General features: G+C 49.5%; 1 protein-coding gene across 7 annotated transcripts in view; it reads left to right on the top strand.

Moving 5' to 3' along the window:
- Hipk2 (homeodomain interacting protein kinase 2) overlaps positions 1 to 17,774 on the top strand; it is a 200,724-nt gene that overhangs the window by 181,219 nt on the left and 1,731 nt on the right. For 4 of the 7 annotated variants that reach the window (XM_057774847.1, XM_057774873.1, XM_057774838.1 and 1 more), the window contains exons 13-15: positions 717 to 964; positions 5,078 to 5,241; positions 6,026 to 17,102. In XM_057774847.1, the coding sequence (XP_057630830.1) occupies positions 717 to 964; positions 5,078 to 5,241; positions 6,026 to 6,487 (874 nt within the window). In that variant the 3' untranslated portion in view covers positions 6,488 to 17,102. Of the gene's footprint in view, positions 1 to 716; positions 965 to 5,077; positions 5,242 to 6,025; positions 17,103 to 17,774 lie in introns of those variants that run through there. The other 3 variants (XM_057774829.1, XM_057774820.1, XM_057774855.1) reach the window with 1 other exon arrangement.

The raw sequence follows: 17,774 nt of genomic DNA on the forward strand, positions 1-17,774 counted from the left end.
CCACAGGCAGATGGAATTGGATCCCAGAGGAGCCACAGGAGCATAAAGCTCTGTGAAAAGCAAGTGCTGGCCAAGAGCCACCCCAGGCAGCTAAAGTCCCAGCGATCCACTCCCTAGTGCATTCGCACACAGGAGACTTGCCTTTAGAGCTCAGGACAGTGCTGTCTCCTGACCTTGTCCTGAAACTCTGCAGGAAGTATGGAAACTCTGCAGGAAGGCCAGGCCACCCTAAAAATAGCTGCCCAGGGGTCCTAGGTGGCCTGGACACAGTCACCCAAATTCAACTCAATTTCTGTTTCTCAGTTTCTGAATGATGATGCTAAGATCCTCAGAGCCTCACTCAGTCTGTCCCTCCACCAGCATCCTGGATCACTGGACCCCTCTTCCCTTCCTGCTTATGCTCTGCTGATTCTCACAGGCCCAGAGCCCAGACTCAGGGCCATTTCCTTTCCAAGCTGGTCCTCTGCCTGCCAAGTTCATTCGGGTTATGTTTCCTTGCTCAGACAAACTCCAGTTCTAGTGGTCAGAGGGGTTGCTGCCAAACTCTATTGAATTTATCTCATGGGGACAGCCCAGGTCTGTCTGTGATGGTCTCACTCAGGGTCAGTGTGCCTAGTGCCAGGCCCAGCCTGCTCTGCCTGCCTTCCCATGTGCTCTGGACTGGTTGTCTCTCCTCACGCCAGCCATAGTTCTAACTTCTCCCTTTAACTTTGCAGCACGGTCTCCAAGCAGAGGAAAAATGTCATCAGCTGTGTCACAGTCCACGATTCTCCCTACTCCGACTCCTCCAGCAACACCAGCCCCTACTCGGTGCAGCAGCGCACAGGGCACAATGGCACCAATACCTTGGACACTAAGGGGGGCCTGGAGAAGCACTGCACCGGCAACCCCCGCACCATCATCGTACCCCCACTGAAGACCCAGGCCAGTGAAGTGCTGGTAGACTGTGACAGCCTAGGGCCAGGTAAGCTGGGGCCTCAGCAAGCCTAGCATTCCCTGCTTTTCTCGCTTTCTGCTGTTAGAAATGCTAGTACTAGTGAAATGGAAAGTACTGAATTATTTCAGATCATCTATATTGTACACACGGTTTTGTTCAAGCAGCCACAGTGGGACCCTGTCTGTATCATAGAATATCACCATACCCCATAGAGAATATTTTCCTTTTGACCTTCTGAAAGCTTGACTGTCCTAATGGTGGCTATGCATCTATTATGGTTGAGGAATAAACAATGAAAGCACCCAGGTTTCTGTCAGCTGGTTTAGGGGCCCTGTGGTAGAGCAGGTGTCTTGTGGAGGGAGCACTTCCTCTGAGCTTCCATATGGGGGTCAAGGACCTTTAGCAGGACTTTTCCTTAGGCACAGAGTTGTGAGCTGAGCACATTTTCTCTCGGCTTTGTTTAAAGAATTAACATCCCATAAGACTTGTTCTGATATCGAGCCCTGGCAGGAAGCTGGTGAGCGGAGCCTTCGACATCAGTTCAGTGGTTCACTCCAGTTTTACTCAGCATCATCTCTTCAGTATTTCCTTCGCTTGGGTTCACATAGAAGAACTGGGGGCTAAGCCTGAGTCTGCCTGTCCTTCTGCCACATGCTGTCACCAGCCACTGTCAGGCCAGGGAGCATCTTCATGTCAGGAAGGGACACACTGTTAAGCTTTGCTAAACATTAAAGCTATTGCTACTTGGTGGAGACCGTCTGTCCATCACCTGACATGGCAACAGGAGACACCTGAGGTTACCTTGGAAGATTCTTCTTTGTTGGTTACAACTTGCCAGGCTGAGAAAATACAGGCTGCTGAGGTCTGCCACACAAGGTGCAGAGTAGAATTCGAGATGACATCTCTAGGGGCTTTTCTAGTCCCCTGATATAGCCAGCTTGAAATACTATCCCAGTGACACAGCAAGCCTGTGACCAGCCCCCCCTTTCTTACACCAAGAACTCTGCCTAAAAGGAAATGGAAACTGGCTTGGGCTTCTTTCTCCCTCACCATCTGACTGGGGGTGACCCATGTTTGGTGTGCTCACAGGCCTCCTTGTCAAACACTCTCCATGACCCTATTACCTTCCTCAGAAGACAGGTTCATTAAGTACATCTGCCTGGCACCCTGCCACTGCTGCTCATTTTTGTATCCTAACTGCTCCACAGTCTGTGGGTTGATGCTAGTTCCAAAGTCCGTGATCTAGGGTGAGAAGCAGTGTGGGGCCCATGGGAGGCTGCTGAGCTGCTCACTAAGGGGATGGCACCCAGAGTCCCACAAGGACTCTAATAGAACTGGTCTTCATGATAGCTCTACAGCTACTGTGATTTCCAAACTAAGGAACTGGAAGAGCACACAGAGGCTCTCAGACTAGCCCAGGCCGTGCAACTGGCCTCTCGGGATCTGCTGCTAAAGCTTGGCTGTGCTCTAAGCATATTTGTGCGCACACACTGCTTAAATGAGGATCTGTTCCCTCAGCCACAGAACCTACATTAGGATGGTGATGACCCCTTGCCACCTCATTCACCTCTGCAAAGGAAATCACTGCCTGAATCTCTTGACCCCTTCCCCTTCAGGTCCTTTCTGCATCCAGGGCTCTTCCACCCTGACAGCTTGACCAAATCTGACCCAGCCCCCCCCCCCCCCGCGCCCCATCTTGTCACCATAATAAAGATAACAGGTGGGACACCAGGCTCTGTCTTACATTGTCATTTAGCAGATCCAAGCTGTGGATCCCTTGAACTAATTGTTGCTCCCTCTAACATAATCCCTACAAAGTTTCTAAGATGCTGAGCTAGAGCAGAGATCTGCTCATGATCTGTCACTGGCAGGGAGGAGCTCAATTCCAGCACACAAGCTCCTGATGCCCGGAGAGAAGGGAAGCTCTGCTGACGGCCAAGGCATGCAGCTTGGTTCGTCTAGTCCTCAGAGACCCAGGTTTGGGCTAGGCTTTGAGAATCTCCCTGACTTAGCTTGGGCACCGAGTCCTAAATGTCATTTGCTCCGCTAGCACCTGGCTGCCTCTGGATTCAGCTCAGTACACCAAGTCTCAGGCACCTCCTTGGGGACTCTGATGCAGAGGATGGATGGGAGAGGTCTTGGTTGCCAGTGCACAGTCAAATTTAGGAACTTCTTTCTGGGAGAGCTTCCTTTACTTGAGCTGGGAGTCTCTTGAGAGGTAGTATGGTCCCTCTGCCACAATCTGCTGTCCCGAGGTTTCCAGTTTCGCTTTATCCTTTGACAGATGAGCCAATGTCTTTGATGAACCTTTTCTCCCATCATCAGTGGCTGCCTTGGGGTTCACAACGCTGACTTCATTGACCTGGAATTTGTCAAAAAGTTGATCCAGCCCGTCACTCAAAGGCCCCACCTTTTATTTTACATGGTTCCTTAATGTGTAGTACCATCTGTCCTAAGCATGAGCTATGGACCTGATTTTCGTCAATTCCAGAAACTCAGTGAGGGAAATGAATCATTAACTACAAGACACAATGTGAATGTGCTAAGATATCCTTGGACCAGTGGAGATGAGGGGTTATTGCCTTTCTCCCTTAAAGCAACCTCTCTCTCCCCTTGGGCAAAGCCCTCCTCAGGCTTGTTAAGAAAATGTCTCGCGCAGCCCATCTCCCAACTGGCATTACGTTCCTGCCTAGATTGGCACTTGGTTGGCATGGGGCAGTGGGAGGCAGGGTGTCCTTCAACCTCCCAACCAAAGTCATTTTCTTCTCAATTCTTCTTTGTTCTTTAGCTCTTAAGGAGTATAGTGAAAATGTTAACTCTAGCTTTTAAACCATACGCCACCAGTAGCACAGTTCACAGGTTTCTTTTGTTCCTGCAGGTCTTAGAACAGAACACAGAGTAAGTGTCAGGGACCTTCTCCCCCTGCCCCATGTTTGCCCAGGCTCTTGTGCAGATTTGCATCTGGAGACATGAGTATTTCCTTGTGACTGTGTGCCTGCTTGTTGCTTGCCTATTATTGACTCTTGGGTATTGTTCAGTCAAGAGGTTATAGCCAAGCCAGATGTGGCGATGCACATCTATAATAACAGCGCAGAAGAAGCAGACAGGACGATTACAAGTTTGAGGGCAGCCTATCAAAAATAAAAGGGGTGAGAAGAGGGTTATGGCCTGTCCGTTTAGGTGCTCTCCTTTGCGAAGCACTGCTCTTACTTTATTCTGGGGGTGAACATCTCACCCCCGCCCAGCTGCGCAGTTCAGGCCTATCCTGCCCATCCGTCAGCACCTCCCTGCACCCCCGCCTCTGTCTCTTGCCTTTATGCTCTGCGATGCCTCCTGACTACCGTTCTCACCTCATCTATTCCTGGGGGAAATGGTCACAGTACCTAGCAGGCAGCATTGTGCTTAGGGAAGACAGCAGACCCAATAAAGCTCTGGGATCCCTTAATCAGGCATTTAGAGCCACCTAATATGGGTATTGCCTTTCTTAATCTTCTACTCCCTAAGGCTGTGGTCTTCCCACTGAGCGGCATCAACACCCAGACTGTGCTAGAATGCAGACTCTCCTGCCGCCCAGCGGCATTGACCCAAGTACAGAGCTCCCTCCTGGCTGAGCAGAGTCTCTACATTGTCAGTAACAGGAGCAGTTGTTAGGCCAGTCATATTCTGTTCTCGGGCCATTCCCGGGAGAGCTAGTTTCATCCTGCCTTGGGTCAGGAGATCTGCAGGGCTATTGGAGCTTCCGGCGCTCACCCTAGCTGTTTGTTAGGGCCAACCCTGGACATGATCACATCTGATCCTCTTAGCAACCCGGGAGGCAGCCAGTCAGGCCTCCTAACTCCCACACACCTCCCAGATAGAGGACCAGCGTGGAGCCCAGCTGGGCCTGTGCCTTTACCTTTGATTGTATTACCCCTGTCTCCCTCGTTTGCCGCTCCAACCCACCATGCAGCCAAGGGCCAGAGCCCGGCTGCCTCTCCAGAGTCAAGACGAATGTTGACTAGGTCAGGGGACTGAGTGGTTTATGCCTGGGCAGTGTCAGGAACATGTCCTTCCTGGAAGACTACTGTTTACAGGGGGGAGCGTATCTTCTCGACACCAAAGACATGCCCCTGACCTATGACCTGTTGATCCCCCCCGCAGCGGTCAGCACCAGTCACCATTCATCCTCCTTCAAGTCCAAGTCCTCCAGCACCGTGACCTCCACCAGTGGCCACTCTTCAGGGAGCTCATCAGGAGCCATCACCTACCGGCAGCAGCGGCCAGGCCCCCATTTCCAGCAACAACAGCCCCTCAATCTCAGCCAGGTAAGCCCCGACAGCACAATGCCTTAAGTGGCCTTGATAGCTTATTCCTACGCTAGACCAGTGCTGGGAAAGGTGGTAACACTGGTTCACAGAGAGCCAACCCAAAGCCAAGTGATAGAGAACTTAATGGCATGGTGCCAAAGCTGACCTGCTGATCGCAGGGCCCAGCAAAGAGTATGCATAGTATCCTGCCGTTGCTTTGGGTCACCAGACTAGCCCTGAAGTTGCTTCGCTTCAGGGGGTCCTCACAGTCAGTGCTCCAGACCCATGGAAAGAGTACCCTAGGACTTGCACACATGCCCCAGTGATTTGGGTTCTCTGCAGAAGAGAGGGCTCTTTGCTTGGACTGGTTCTGGAAGTCCCCAGTTTTAGAGTGAGATGTCACAGCCTGTGGGAAAGCTGTCACTTCTCAGAGAGGGATGACTTCAGCAGAGCAGCCCACTGGCTTTGCTCCCGACTGACTGAGTATCACCCTCATCTGGTGACTGACTAGTCAGACATCACTTTCTCATTTCAGACAAATTTTTATATTCTCTGCTTTTTGGTTTTTTGAGACAGGGTTTCTCTGTAGCTTTGGAGCCTGTCCTGGAACTAGCTCTTGTAGACCAGGCTGGTCTCGAACTCACAGAGATCCGATTGCCTCTGCCTCCCGAGTGCTGGGATTAAAGGCGTGCACCACCGGCATGTTCTCTGCTTTTAAGGGAAGCATGTGTTGTCACTCTTGCTTCTCACTCTGTCCCTCCTCCTTCCCCTCCTGCCCCTAACAGCTACGTTTCCTTCTTAGGCTCAGCAGCACATGGCTACAGACCGCACTGGGAGTCACCGTCGGCAGCAGGCCTACATCACTCCGACTATGGCCCAGGCTCCATACACCTTCCCGCACAACAGCCCCAGCCATGGCACTGTACACCCCCACCTGGCTGCAGCTGCCCACCTCCCCACCCAGCCTCACCTCTACACCTATACCGCGCCCACAGCCCTAGGCTCCACCGGCACCGTAGCCCACCTGGTGGCATCCCAAGGTTCAGCACGCCACACTGTGCAGCACACTGCCTATCCGGCCGGCATCGTCCACCAAGTCCCCGTGAGCATGGGGCCCCGGGTCCTACCCTCACCCACCATCCACCCCAGTCAGTATCCAGCCCAGTTTGCCCATCAGACGTACATCAGCGCCTCGCCAGCCTCCACCGTCTACACTGGATACCCACTGAGTCCTGCCAAGGTCAACCAATACCCTTACATATAAACACTGGAGGGACCCGCAGGGAGGGGTGGAGGAGCTCCCAACAGACCTGGGAGCTGGGGTTTTATACTGCAGGTGCCGCACACAAACAATGCAAATGGGGCAGGGAGGGGGCAGTTGGGACGCAAGTGAAACTTGAACTAGGAGTGGGAGGACTTAGAGCAGAGAGGAGAGCCTTTTAAAAGGAAGGGGTTAAGGAGTGGGAAATCTATGCTTTTTATTTTAAAAAAGAAAAAGGAAAAAAAGAAAAAGAAAAATGTTAGTAACAAAAGAGTAAAAAAAGAAAAAAACTCAGCTCACAAACCCATTCTGCACCAAACTGGAAAGGAAAAGAAGAGCTACAGGAAGATTCTGGAAGCAAGGGGCCCCAGTTTTTGAAGAACTTTATGAACTTTTTAAAGATTATTTTCATATGACAGCAAGTGACATTGAAGAATTTGCTGTCAGGGACACCTGATATGGAAATCCAATAGATTTTTAATTAATTGAACATGAAAATTAGGGATTTTTCCGGAACTCCAAAAGGGTCAACACCCCTTTCAAGTAGCAGGCCGTGGCCTGAGGAGGCTCATATTTGGGGGTTGGTCTGGGGTTGGCAAAGTCCAGTTCTGGCTCATTCGTCAGGAACAGTGGGGTCGCCAGACTGATGGAAGACCCCTCAGGAGAGGGGCTAGTTTCCTCTTTTGGGGCATTCTGGATAAATCTCTAAGCAATGTTATTCCTCAGATATCATAATAATGTGTGTTGTAGTCTTTAATTTTTTTTCTTTTCTGTGATTTTTCTTTTTATCTTGAATCAACCCCTAGTCGTGTAGCGTAGGGCTAGGTCGTCACGGACACCCTAGTACAATGTAGCACTCTGCCCTCGTTTCCTACCTTGTGTTCAACTCCAGTGATACCAATAGACTATCCCTTGATGTAATTGCACAAAACAAGTGATCTAGCATAGGCATGGAACCAATGTGGTGGTCTAGGTGAACGAGTGAGTGTGCATGAGCACGTGTGGGTGTGAGCGGGGCTGCCACCCTCCCCGTGTGTCCCTTGGCACCGCCGTCACAGCCCTTGCAGTCTTGATTTTACATCATTCCCTCCTAGTGCCTTAACGACCGACAGACAGACAGACAGACACGGTGAAGGGTTACTTCCACTGGTACTCCAAGAAACTGGCTGGGGCAGGTCAGATATGTTCTCAGCTCTTTTGTTAAGCTGTTAAGAGTATTTTACTTGGGTCTTTTTGTTTTTGTATTGTTTTAATGTCATGTGGATTGTCTTTCCTGGGCTCATTGTGAGCAGAAGGATTTCAAAGAAGCTTATATACCTAAAAGTGGGGAGTCGTGGATCTCAGGAGAGATGTAAGAGCCAAGTGGGGGACACTGGCCACAGCTGGTTCTTCTGCTGAGTTTTCCTCTGAGGGCAGAGGTCCAGAGAGACTCCCCACCCTGCCCTAGCTCTGCCACACATGGCGTGAGGGGGTCTTAAGGATGTCGGCTTCGCCAGGCAGCTGCCTCAGCCTCCAGACCCACCACCCGCTTCCTGGAGCCATCTGGGGAGAGGCAGGAGACCTGTTCCCATTTCTGCTTCCCTCCCCAGTCCCTCCCTCCCACAGAAGCCTGGTAGTCTCAGACACACCTGCGTATCTCTCCACCAGCTCCAGGGACTGCGGTTGGGCTCCCCTGCAGACTGCCACTGCTAAGTTTGCTGTTGCTTCTTTCCTGAAATTAACCTAGGTCTCCCAGTCCATTTGAAGCTCTGCCTTTGAGAGAGATGAGCAGGCAGAGGGGCTGGAGGGACATTTGGGAAAACACTCCCATGGACAGTTAAGCCTCAAAGAAATCTGCCCTTCACCCTCTGCATTCTGGATGTTTTCTTCAGCTTTGAACAGTGAGGTGGGTAGGAATTTTCTGTTCCTTCTGGGAAACTCTGAAGCCATGGAGGTTGGAGACAGTCAGGTCCAGGATGGGACATAGTAGCATGGTATGGATTGTTTGAGCCTGGTGTGAGTCCTAGCTAGCCCCCAATCCACATCTTCAGGTAGAAGGTTTGTGGTCAGCAGTCCAGCCTTCCCAGTGTCCTCCCTGTCTTCCCTCTGCAGGCCCTGAGCAATCTACTGTGAAAGACTTTCCTCATGAGACCTGCCTTCCTTCAATAATGAAGCTTACTTAGCTTTTAGCTGTGAAAAGCTCTGGAAACTTCCCCACCCATCAATTCTTATAAAGTCCCCCAACTGGGTATGTCTTAGTGCACCTTTGGCCAAAAAGAGGAGATGCTAAAACCTGGCGAGGCCTGACCCACCTCCAGCCAAGGACTAGCTGGAAGCACAGTGAATGGAACAGGCCTGCAGGAGGAAGCTGCGTCCTTTTCCTAGTCAGAACCACTTGAGCCCAAGCCTGGTTTTAGCTGAAAGTGAGACAACAGGAAAAGTCAGTTCAAGGTGGGGTGGGGAACAAAGCCTTTGGAGAACCCCTGAGCCAGAGGCTCCTAGAGCCTCACCAGCGTGGAAACCCATCTGTCACGGAGCTTCCAGCAGTCAGATGGCAGTTTCCCATGGGACCTTCTCGTACTAAGTCCTGACTGGAAGTGGGCCTGGGTTTGCCTTGCTCTGTGACAGGATCTGGAGGGCCAGCGCAGTCCAGAGCTGGTCTAGAGGACGGATGACTTGTCCCTCATCTCTTCTTGTCCGCTGACACTGAAGCTCTTCACCCCTTCTGTCCTTTCCCCTTCTCCTTCCAGACCAACCATGAATGTTCCTTGTTGCTCATAAAGTTAGTCTTATCGTACTGATTATTGTGTTATTGCCACTGTAATTATGATCATTATCACCTTGTTGCTATTTTAGTCAGGGTGTGAAGTACACATTTATTCCAAGTATCTTTGTGTTTTCTTTGTAATATGTAAATTTGTTTTATTATAGCTGTGAGTATGTGAATAGACTGGAGGGACATATACATGTCCAGTGTTGTCCGAGGGAATGGAGAAAAAAGGAAAGAAGGCTCAGGAATCAGGAAAAATTGTTTCTGTCATCTCTGTCCCATAGAGAGCTGCAAAGAAGGCTACTGCAAAGCAGAGACTCGGATACATTGGGTCCTTCTCACATGGCCCAGCTGGGTACTCAACCGCTGTTGGTACAATGTCTTTCGGACCTTTGGCAGTTCCTCCCATGTTCTCTGTGCTTCCCTCCGCATCTGAACTACTGACCAGATCTTAGCCTGCCTCACATCTGACAGTCAGCATCCAAAGGCCCCTCTCAAAGCTGCCCCGACCTTTCCTTACCTTCAGTTTTCCCGTCACTCGGCTCAGCTCTTTCAGTGCAGAGACAGTGGTCACACCCAGGAGCCATTAGGTGCAGTGAAGGTCATGGGCAGCCAGGGCCTCCTTGTGAGATATTTCTGCCTCACTCTGTCCTTCTACTCAGTTGCCACCCTTCCCGTTTCCCTAGTCTGCTTCTTTCCCAGACATCAAGGAATGAGACATAAGAGAGCCCCACGCAGACAGACCAGCAGCTGCTCAGATGCTGCAGGACTCCTTCTAAGTCACTGGCAAGTGAAGGGCACAGTGGGACTTGTAGCTACCTCCTTCCCGGGCTCTAGCTGTGCCCTTCAGTGTGTGTATTGTGGTGATGGGTGTGTGTCTATTACCCACTGACACTCAGAACAACCAGGCCCCCGGTGAAGGAAGTTTCCCGAACAGAAGATAGCCACTCGGCAAACCTCCATTCCACTCCCGCGCCTCCCCTGATCTCAAGTCCATGTACAGGAGTCTCACAAGACCCCAGTCAGTTAGCACCCTCACCTAAGCTCCCGAGGTGTCATCACCTCATCCCTTTGCAAAGAAAGGCTGTTGTCCTTGGTACTGCGTACGCTCTCAGTTGGGGGGCCGCTTAGTCCTCAGTAGACCATGTGTCTCTGGGCCTTCTCTAGTGAAGAAACGCTGCTCAGCTTGAGGAAGATGAGAAGGAAACAGGTCCGTGGCACCTCGTGACCCTCAGGTCAGCAGACTCTGTTGCTCGCTGGGTTCTTACTGACTATCTGGGCCTTGGCACACGGGCCTGTGTGTCAGTATGTCGGGGTGATGTTTTAGGAAAGCAGATGAGCAGGCCAGTGGGTAGGCAAGGCTGGTGTTCATGTCAGTTAACCCTGTGAAGTGGATGTGGTTGGTGTGTTTCAGAGAAAAAGGGGCCGGGGGAGGGGCAGTGTCCCCTGGACTGTGTTCAAGTTTCTCTCCTTCCTGGTGGCAAAGTTGTTTTCCACTATAAAAGCCAACTTGGCTTTGTTCTGTTTGCTTCTAAGGATTGGAGCTGACCAACCATTGCGTGGAGCAGGTCAGGAAAGGAGGTCAGCACAGCCGATAGGACCTCCCTAGACCAGCTCTCGGGAGATGCAGACACTTTTGAACGGTGTGGCGGGGGAGTGTGTTGGCTGACTGTAGTGAGTGGAGTTAATGTTGAGGAGGCTTAAGGAAGTATTCCTGGTGGTTCATGGTAGTAAGGGTGATTGGGTCCTCACTCCGTCCCTCCCTCCCCCAGGTTCTCATCATCTGGCTGAGGGCAGAGTAGGATGTGCGCATGGCTCTTACTGGCCTGCCAAGTAGCTGCTAGGACAGAAAACAGAAGAAAATTGCTTGGTGCCCTCAGCTAGCAGAGAGAGTTCCGTGAGAGGCAATGTCTCCTTCCATGGCCCAGCCTGAGACCACACAACCCCCAGCCAGCCGTTGGACCCCAGCACATTCTGTCCCAGGGTCTCCCGGGCTTCGCTCCTCATTCCTGTTTTCCCTCTTATGTGCTTTACAGATTTTCGGTAGGGGGCCTCAAAATTAAGCAGGCCAGAGATGCCCTTACCAAATTAGAGAGGAAAGTAAAACTGTCCCTTTCTATAGCCAAAGACACCTTTACAGGTGGACAAATGTCACCCCCTGTTCCCTTGGGCAATACTGGCTTCAGTGATGCAATTCCATTTATTTCCCTCCCTATCCTGCCTCCTTTTTTTAAATCTCACTGCATTTATTTCAAAACCACTCATCTTTAAAGAGTAGTGGAGTCTGGTCCTAAGTGCTGCTGTCCCTAGGGAACTGAGGCCCCTACAGTGTTCATTTGTGTTTAATTGATCTCATGCTTCTGTGGGAGCTAGCAAACAAGCAAGCAACCCTTCCCTGGTGACCCACGCTGCCTCTCGGGCTCCAGATGCACAGAACCGGTTTGAGATGGCAGCATCTGTCCACCTGCCCGGTCTCAACAAGCAGTACTCAGACAAATCCATCAAGCCACTGAAGAACTAAAGATGGCGAAATGAGGCATAGTTAATTGCAAAAGCAACCTCACGAACACTTTGGCACTACGGCTCTCTGTAGTGACCAACTGAGGAGAGGTTTCCCGGGTCTTTAGAGCAGTCTCTTTCCTTCTGGCTCAGAGTTGCCAGAAAAGAGAGCCTGAGACTCCTTGTCACAGACCCTTCCCCAATCCTTTCAGGGTCCCGCATCCCAGACCCGTGCAGGAGAGCACTGCACAGATGACCTCCCGCTGCACACAGTAGTGTGCTAGGACTACCCTTGTATGAGGACTCACCGACGGTTATTGAGTGCTCACAGTATGCCAAGGCCTTGCTGAGCATCCTCTCACAGACCCATCACGGCCACCCACCCTGGCAGGAAGTCAATAGCCCCTGTTTGACAGATGGAAGAGCTGTCCCTCTGAGAAACTGGAATGTGTGAAAGGGAAAGCGTGATACATTTCAGAATCCCCAAGTTTTTAATCCTATTTTTTTGTTAATCAGGACTTTACTGATGTAAAATTTTGTTTCCCTGTTTAACTAACTACAATGACAGCCTATCTCTAATGGGTCATTCAATGACACTCCCATTCCCTGCGTGCCAAACACAGGCTAAGAATTGCTCAGTGAGCCCGTGACACCAGTCGCGTCCGTCCCTGTACAGATAAGGCACCTGGCTTAAAGTTCCCGTAAGCTGCTCAGGCCACCCAGCTGGTGAGAAGGAACAGGCTTGACCTTCTATCTGCTTGGCTCTAGAACTGGCTCACAGACCCAGCCTCAGCTGCCTCCCTGTGTACAGCGAGGACAGTCCTTTGCCGAATGTCACGCTCTGTCTTCCCTATGCTGCTGCAGGCTCAGCGTGTCTGTGCAAAGAGGGTTCCTGGATGGGATACAGGTGGAAGAGGAGGAGTTTGACTTTAAGAACAGTCGGGGAGTTTCTCTGGAATTCCTTTCTGGTTTCTTTCCAGCAATTAGCTTTAGTCACGCTGCTACAACTCCTGTCAGACTGAAGGGAAAGTGTTCTTTTCTTTTATAAAAATAAATAAATAAGATGATTTTTCTTGCTTATAGTTAATACTAGAAAGGCAATACTAAAAGTATATATTTTTTTCCAAAATGCTATTTTTTACTGTACTTGATAAATACTTGGCAGCTCTGATCTCTGTAGCAGACCCTCTCTTCAGCTCTGGGCAGAACCAGGGGCCAGGTTCACACCAAATTTGTAAATACCATCTGGGTCTGTGTCCAGGAACTTTTTTTTCTATGAAGAAACAAACAAAAACAAAAAAAAGAAAAACAAAAAAAGAGGAGGAAGGGGAGGATGAAGGCAAGCTGGGAAGAGGAACAAAATCGCGTTTTCTTGCAAGAGAGACTTTCTCAAAGAGATGGACAGAGCATGACAGAGCAAAGCAACCAAGCCAGGAAGTGAGAAAGGGGTGCCTCAGACTGCCATGCCATTGGGAGCGCTACTGCCACCGCTTAGTTCTCTTGAGAGGTAACAAAAACCTAGAAATGCTTTAGGACTAGATTTTCATTTCTTAAAGATTCTTATCATGCACTGTATCTGCTCAGTTGTTTTGGTTGGGCTTCTTTTTTCTTTAAAAATGTCTTTACTGACTGTCTCCAGGCTTGTTTGCCTAAGTTCTTAGGTCGTTTACACAAGTTCTAAATTCTTCTAGAACTTTAACTTCATTGGAAGTGAACCCAGCTAGCGCAGCTCTGAGGTCCTAGCTGGTGTCAGTGGTGTTCTGGGCCTCTGGCAGAGCACCTTGAAACGTTCTCAGATGGTTTAGATACATTACCTTACGCAAACTGTGACCCAATGGCAATAATTACCTCAAATATGGGCATTCGTCCTGGTTTTAGCCTTTTCTGAAATCATGTAGCCAGCTTGACCTTGTCATTCAAAAGACTATGAATTCTCTGTGGGCTGAAAGTAAGGATAATGCATACCCTGGTCACTGTTGCCGAAGTGAGTCCTGAGAATAGCTCACCCTTCCACCAGAAGAGATGGCCTGTGTCATGATCAATGTGATGTCAAAGCTGTGTGGAGCGTGTTCCTCACCACGTAACATGCCCTTTGCGCTCTCCGGTATCAAGTAAACTTCACAGTTAACTGTGGATACTCAAGCATACTTCTGGCTACATTTTATAGTTAAAGTATTTTATAGTTTACATTTAACCTGGTACTTCTTAAAAGAAAATTGTTCCTAACTGCCATCTTCAACCACAGCGATTGATTGACTCTTACACCAGAAGCTGTGTCTCCCCGAGGCAGGCAGGTTCCGCTTATACTGCTTGTAGCCCAATATGCGCGTGTCCTTTATTGCTGCTTTCCAGGGGCCCTGAGAGAATGTGAGAGGAAGTCTAGAGGGAGTGGGAAGGGTGAGTCCTGACCCTGGGCCAGATGCCGGGCCCCGTGCCGTGTGTGTCGGCACTTGTCGAGGCCTTGACAGCATGGAGGGGCGGTGAGAAGTGATCCCTGCTCCATCAACTCTGTCATGGCTTGAATGCTTCCTTCATGACTAGATCCCTCACCTGGCAGTAGGTGATACTGGTTCTCAGTAGCTCTGAAGGTATGGTTGCTCTTTCTGGGTCCCCAGTGAACCTCTAGAGGTCAGCATTTTGAGAGGGAGAACCATACCCTTATGCCGTTTTCACTGGCTGGGTTTTCCACATATCACTGTCTTAGTCATTTTTCTTTAAAAACAAAACCCATGTAAAATGATGTATACTTTAATTTACCCATTGTCCGGCTACGCTGTGAAACCTAGTTCAGAGGCCTCTGCTGATGGACATAGGTGCTTCTGAGCCGAAGGAGCTGGAGTGGACGAAGGGTGGCCCGTGGCGCTGGGTCCACGGAGGGGATTTACAGTGAAACAGGCCTCAGAGCCAAGTGTGGGCTCCACTGGTAAGCAGGAGAAGACAGGGAATACCAGTTTTCCTGATCGTCTTGTTGGGTTTGGGGGGTGTTTTATTTTTGTCTTGTGTTTTGTCTTTAAGACAGGGTCTCGCCATGTAGCCCTGGCTGGTCTGGAACTCACTATGTGGACTGGGTTTTATTTTTTTTCCTGTGGAAGACCCATGGTGATCAATGTGTGATGTGATTGTCCCTCCACAGACACCTTGAGAGCTGCAGCACGAGGTACAGGGCTGCTCACCTCTGCTTGCTTTGCCCCTGCGGCCAGTGCTGACGGCGTGCTCCTGTGGTCTCTGAGAATGAATGTCCTGTACGATACTCTTCATCTCCCCCTCCTTAGTCATACTTTGAGATCCTGGTGTGTGTGTGTGTGTGTGTGTGTGTGTGTGTGTGTGTGTGTGTGTGTGTGTTTTCCTTTGCACTAATAAACCAAATGAATTTTGTGTCATTGTCTTTGGAGCTAACCCGTGTTTTTAAACATGAGAGGTATAGAAATGGGCTTTTCACTATTATCTGAAAAGTTTAAATTTACTGTATCTAAAGAAGGGCTCTGCTGTCGCTCTTTTTAGTCTCCTCTCAACCAACTTCCAAAATGGATCTCCCCTGCTTGCATTGGCTCCTTGCTTCTGTAGCCACCTCTGCCCCCTACTGTCAGAACAGACCAGGCTCTGCTCAGGCGCTCAGGACTCCAGGAAGCTCCAGTCAACTAGAAGACTTGCTTAGCCTTGAGAGCCGTGCTCCTGCCTCCCTGGCTCCCTGCTGGGCTGACAGACTGTGGATTTGCTATTGATGTGTCAGTGCTTTGGCTCAGGTTAGGAGGAAGGACATAGGAAGTTGAACGTGACTTGACCGTGCCATCCTCTAGCTTCCGGTGACTCTGAGCGAGACGAATACACACATCCTTCAAAGCAGAGGCCCTGTTCACGCTGCCTCCAAGTCGGCTAGCTCCCTGCCCTTCCACATCCCTCTCTCTTGTGTACTGCCCATTTGAGACTGGCTTTCTTCCATGGGTTACCCAGGGCACAATCATTTCTAGCCCCAAAAGCACCCTTCACCCCTTTGTGTGTGTGTGTTTTTAACCAAATGAAGTTGACAAGAAAGGCGTATGTTGGGGCTGCAGGATTCCTAGTGTAGTAGAAGCACTGTATAGATAGAGATGTTGATATATATGTTTGTGTATATATATATCAAGCCAAATTTTCTGATAGGAAAAGTATAGCTTTATGGATGAGAAGGAAGAGGAGCCCTTTAGAGGTTGGAGAGCACTGATGTGTCCAATGAGCAAGGTGCATCCTGTTCCTTCACTCGCAGCTAAGGCCCCAGCACCCAGCCCTCGCCGTCCCGCTCACCTCAGCAGAGCTGGGAGACTGTGAGGGTTCTGCTGCTCTGCGGGTCTCCAGCAGCAAAGGCCTGGGAGAGGGAGGGACACAGACCAGAATGACTGGGCTTTTCCATCCATTTTGCTCTGACCACATGCATTCAGCTACAGCCTGATATTATCTCACATTTCAAAAAAAAAAATGGCACCGTGAAGATGGCGGGCGAAAGAGATCGGTAGCAATGCTTACCTTTCAGCTGCCTGTGGGTTCAGGACGCTCTGGGCAGGAAGACACACTCCCTGGGACTAAAACGGAGAAGAGGGGACCTGTCAGTGCCCATTCCCCAGTCCAAGGAAGGAGGCTCCCTCCCCCAGGTCATCTCACCTAGATATTTCTCTAGCAGGTCATCTCAGCTCAGTCTCAACAACCCCCTGAAAGCCCTGGCCAGCGTGTCCCTTCACTGTACGGTTTCTGTAATAAAGTGTTAATCCATGTTAATCTGTGTGGGAACTATTGCGTGCAACAGTATTTTCTCGTGTACCTCTTTTCCTCTGTGGCGTGTCTCCTTTTTATTTATAAATGTCTACTTTTGTTTAAAAGGACAAACCAGTGTGTCGTAGACCTCTCTGTAACCTGTTCCTTAGTCTCATTATAGGTATGTTATAAGGGTGGATATTTTACTTGGCTTTAGAATGTTTTTCAAGAAAACTAATTCTTAACTGATGAAGTTGTCGCTACTAAAATGCTTGTTTTCATCATGATGTCGTGCGCTTCTAAATTAATCATCATTTTCGTTGTAGAAAAATGGAGTGAATTTATATTAGTCTTGGAAACTAATAATAGCATTGTAAATTTATGAGATGATTTTAACAGAAAAATTATAGAAGAATATAGTTATTTTAATTGTAATATTACTAACTGTAGGGTGAGGAAGGGGGGGTCCTGTTGTGGTGAACTCTGTTATAGCTTGTTACTCAGTTTCTTTTTGATCATTTTTTCGGTCTCTGAGGTGAAGCGAGTTATTAATGGAATCTGTACACTCACATATGCATATTGTATATGTGTAGAGATGTGGTCACACTGTCTTGGAATTACATTAAACTGTTTGGAATCACTGTACTTGGCCCAGCAGCTTCCTTCTCCAGAGCCTCGCTAGGGGGCACCGTTGCGATGTAATATCTGTAGGGAAGTTCTTTAGCCTTTCGGAAACTGCTGTCTCCGAAAGGATTCACACTGAAAACCAGAGCTTTTCTCCCACATCTGTATTCTGCTGTTTCATCCTGAACTCCACAGACAACCTCAGTGTTCCATGGCCCCGCTGCCAGTGCGTGCACACACATGCATACATGCACATGCACACACCACCTCAGGAAGCCCAGAAGATGCCAGATCCTCCCCTACTCACAGCTCTTACTTCTGTGACTTGTTTTGGGTTTTGCCACGTGTCTACAAAATTGGCCATTCCTTTCTCTCCAGCCCATCAGACACCATTGCCTTCCGGCCTTACGATTTGCCTGTTCCGTGTACTTCGTATCCATGCTGCTGTTCATTATCTGTCCTTCCGTGCCTGTCTTATTTGGGAATAATGTCTTTAGGGTTAGCATTTTCTTTTGCAGATTGAGTAGTAGTCCGCTCTAGGAAAACACCACATTTGTATGAACATCTGCCCGGCTTTTCTGTGGCTTTTCTAACACCACTGTGAATTTGAGCCAAATTCTTTTTAAACCCCTGTGTTTGATTCTTTCAAGTATGTCTTATAAAGGTGGAATTACTGCACCATATGAGAATTTC

The sequence above is a fragment of the Chionomys nivalis genome, chromosome 1 (assembly GCF_950005125.1).
Source record: "Chionomys nivalis chromosome 1, mChiNiv1.1, whole genome shotgun sequence".
In the NCBI taxonomy this organism is placed as follows: domain Eukaryota; kingdom Metazoa; phylum Chordata; class Mammalia; order Rodentia; family Cricetidae; genus Chionomys; species Chionomys nivalis.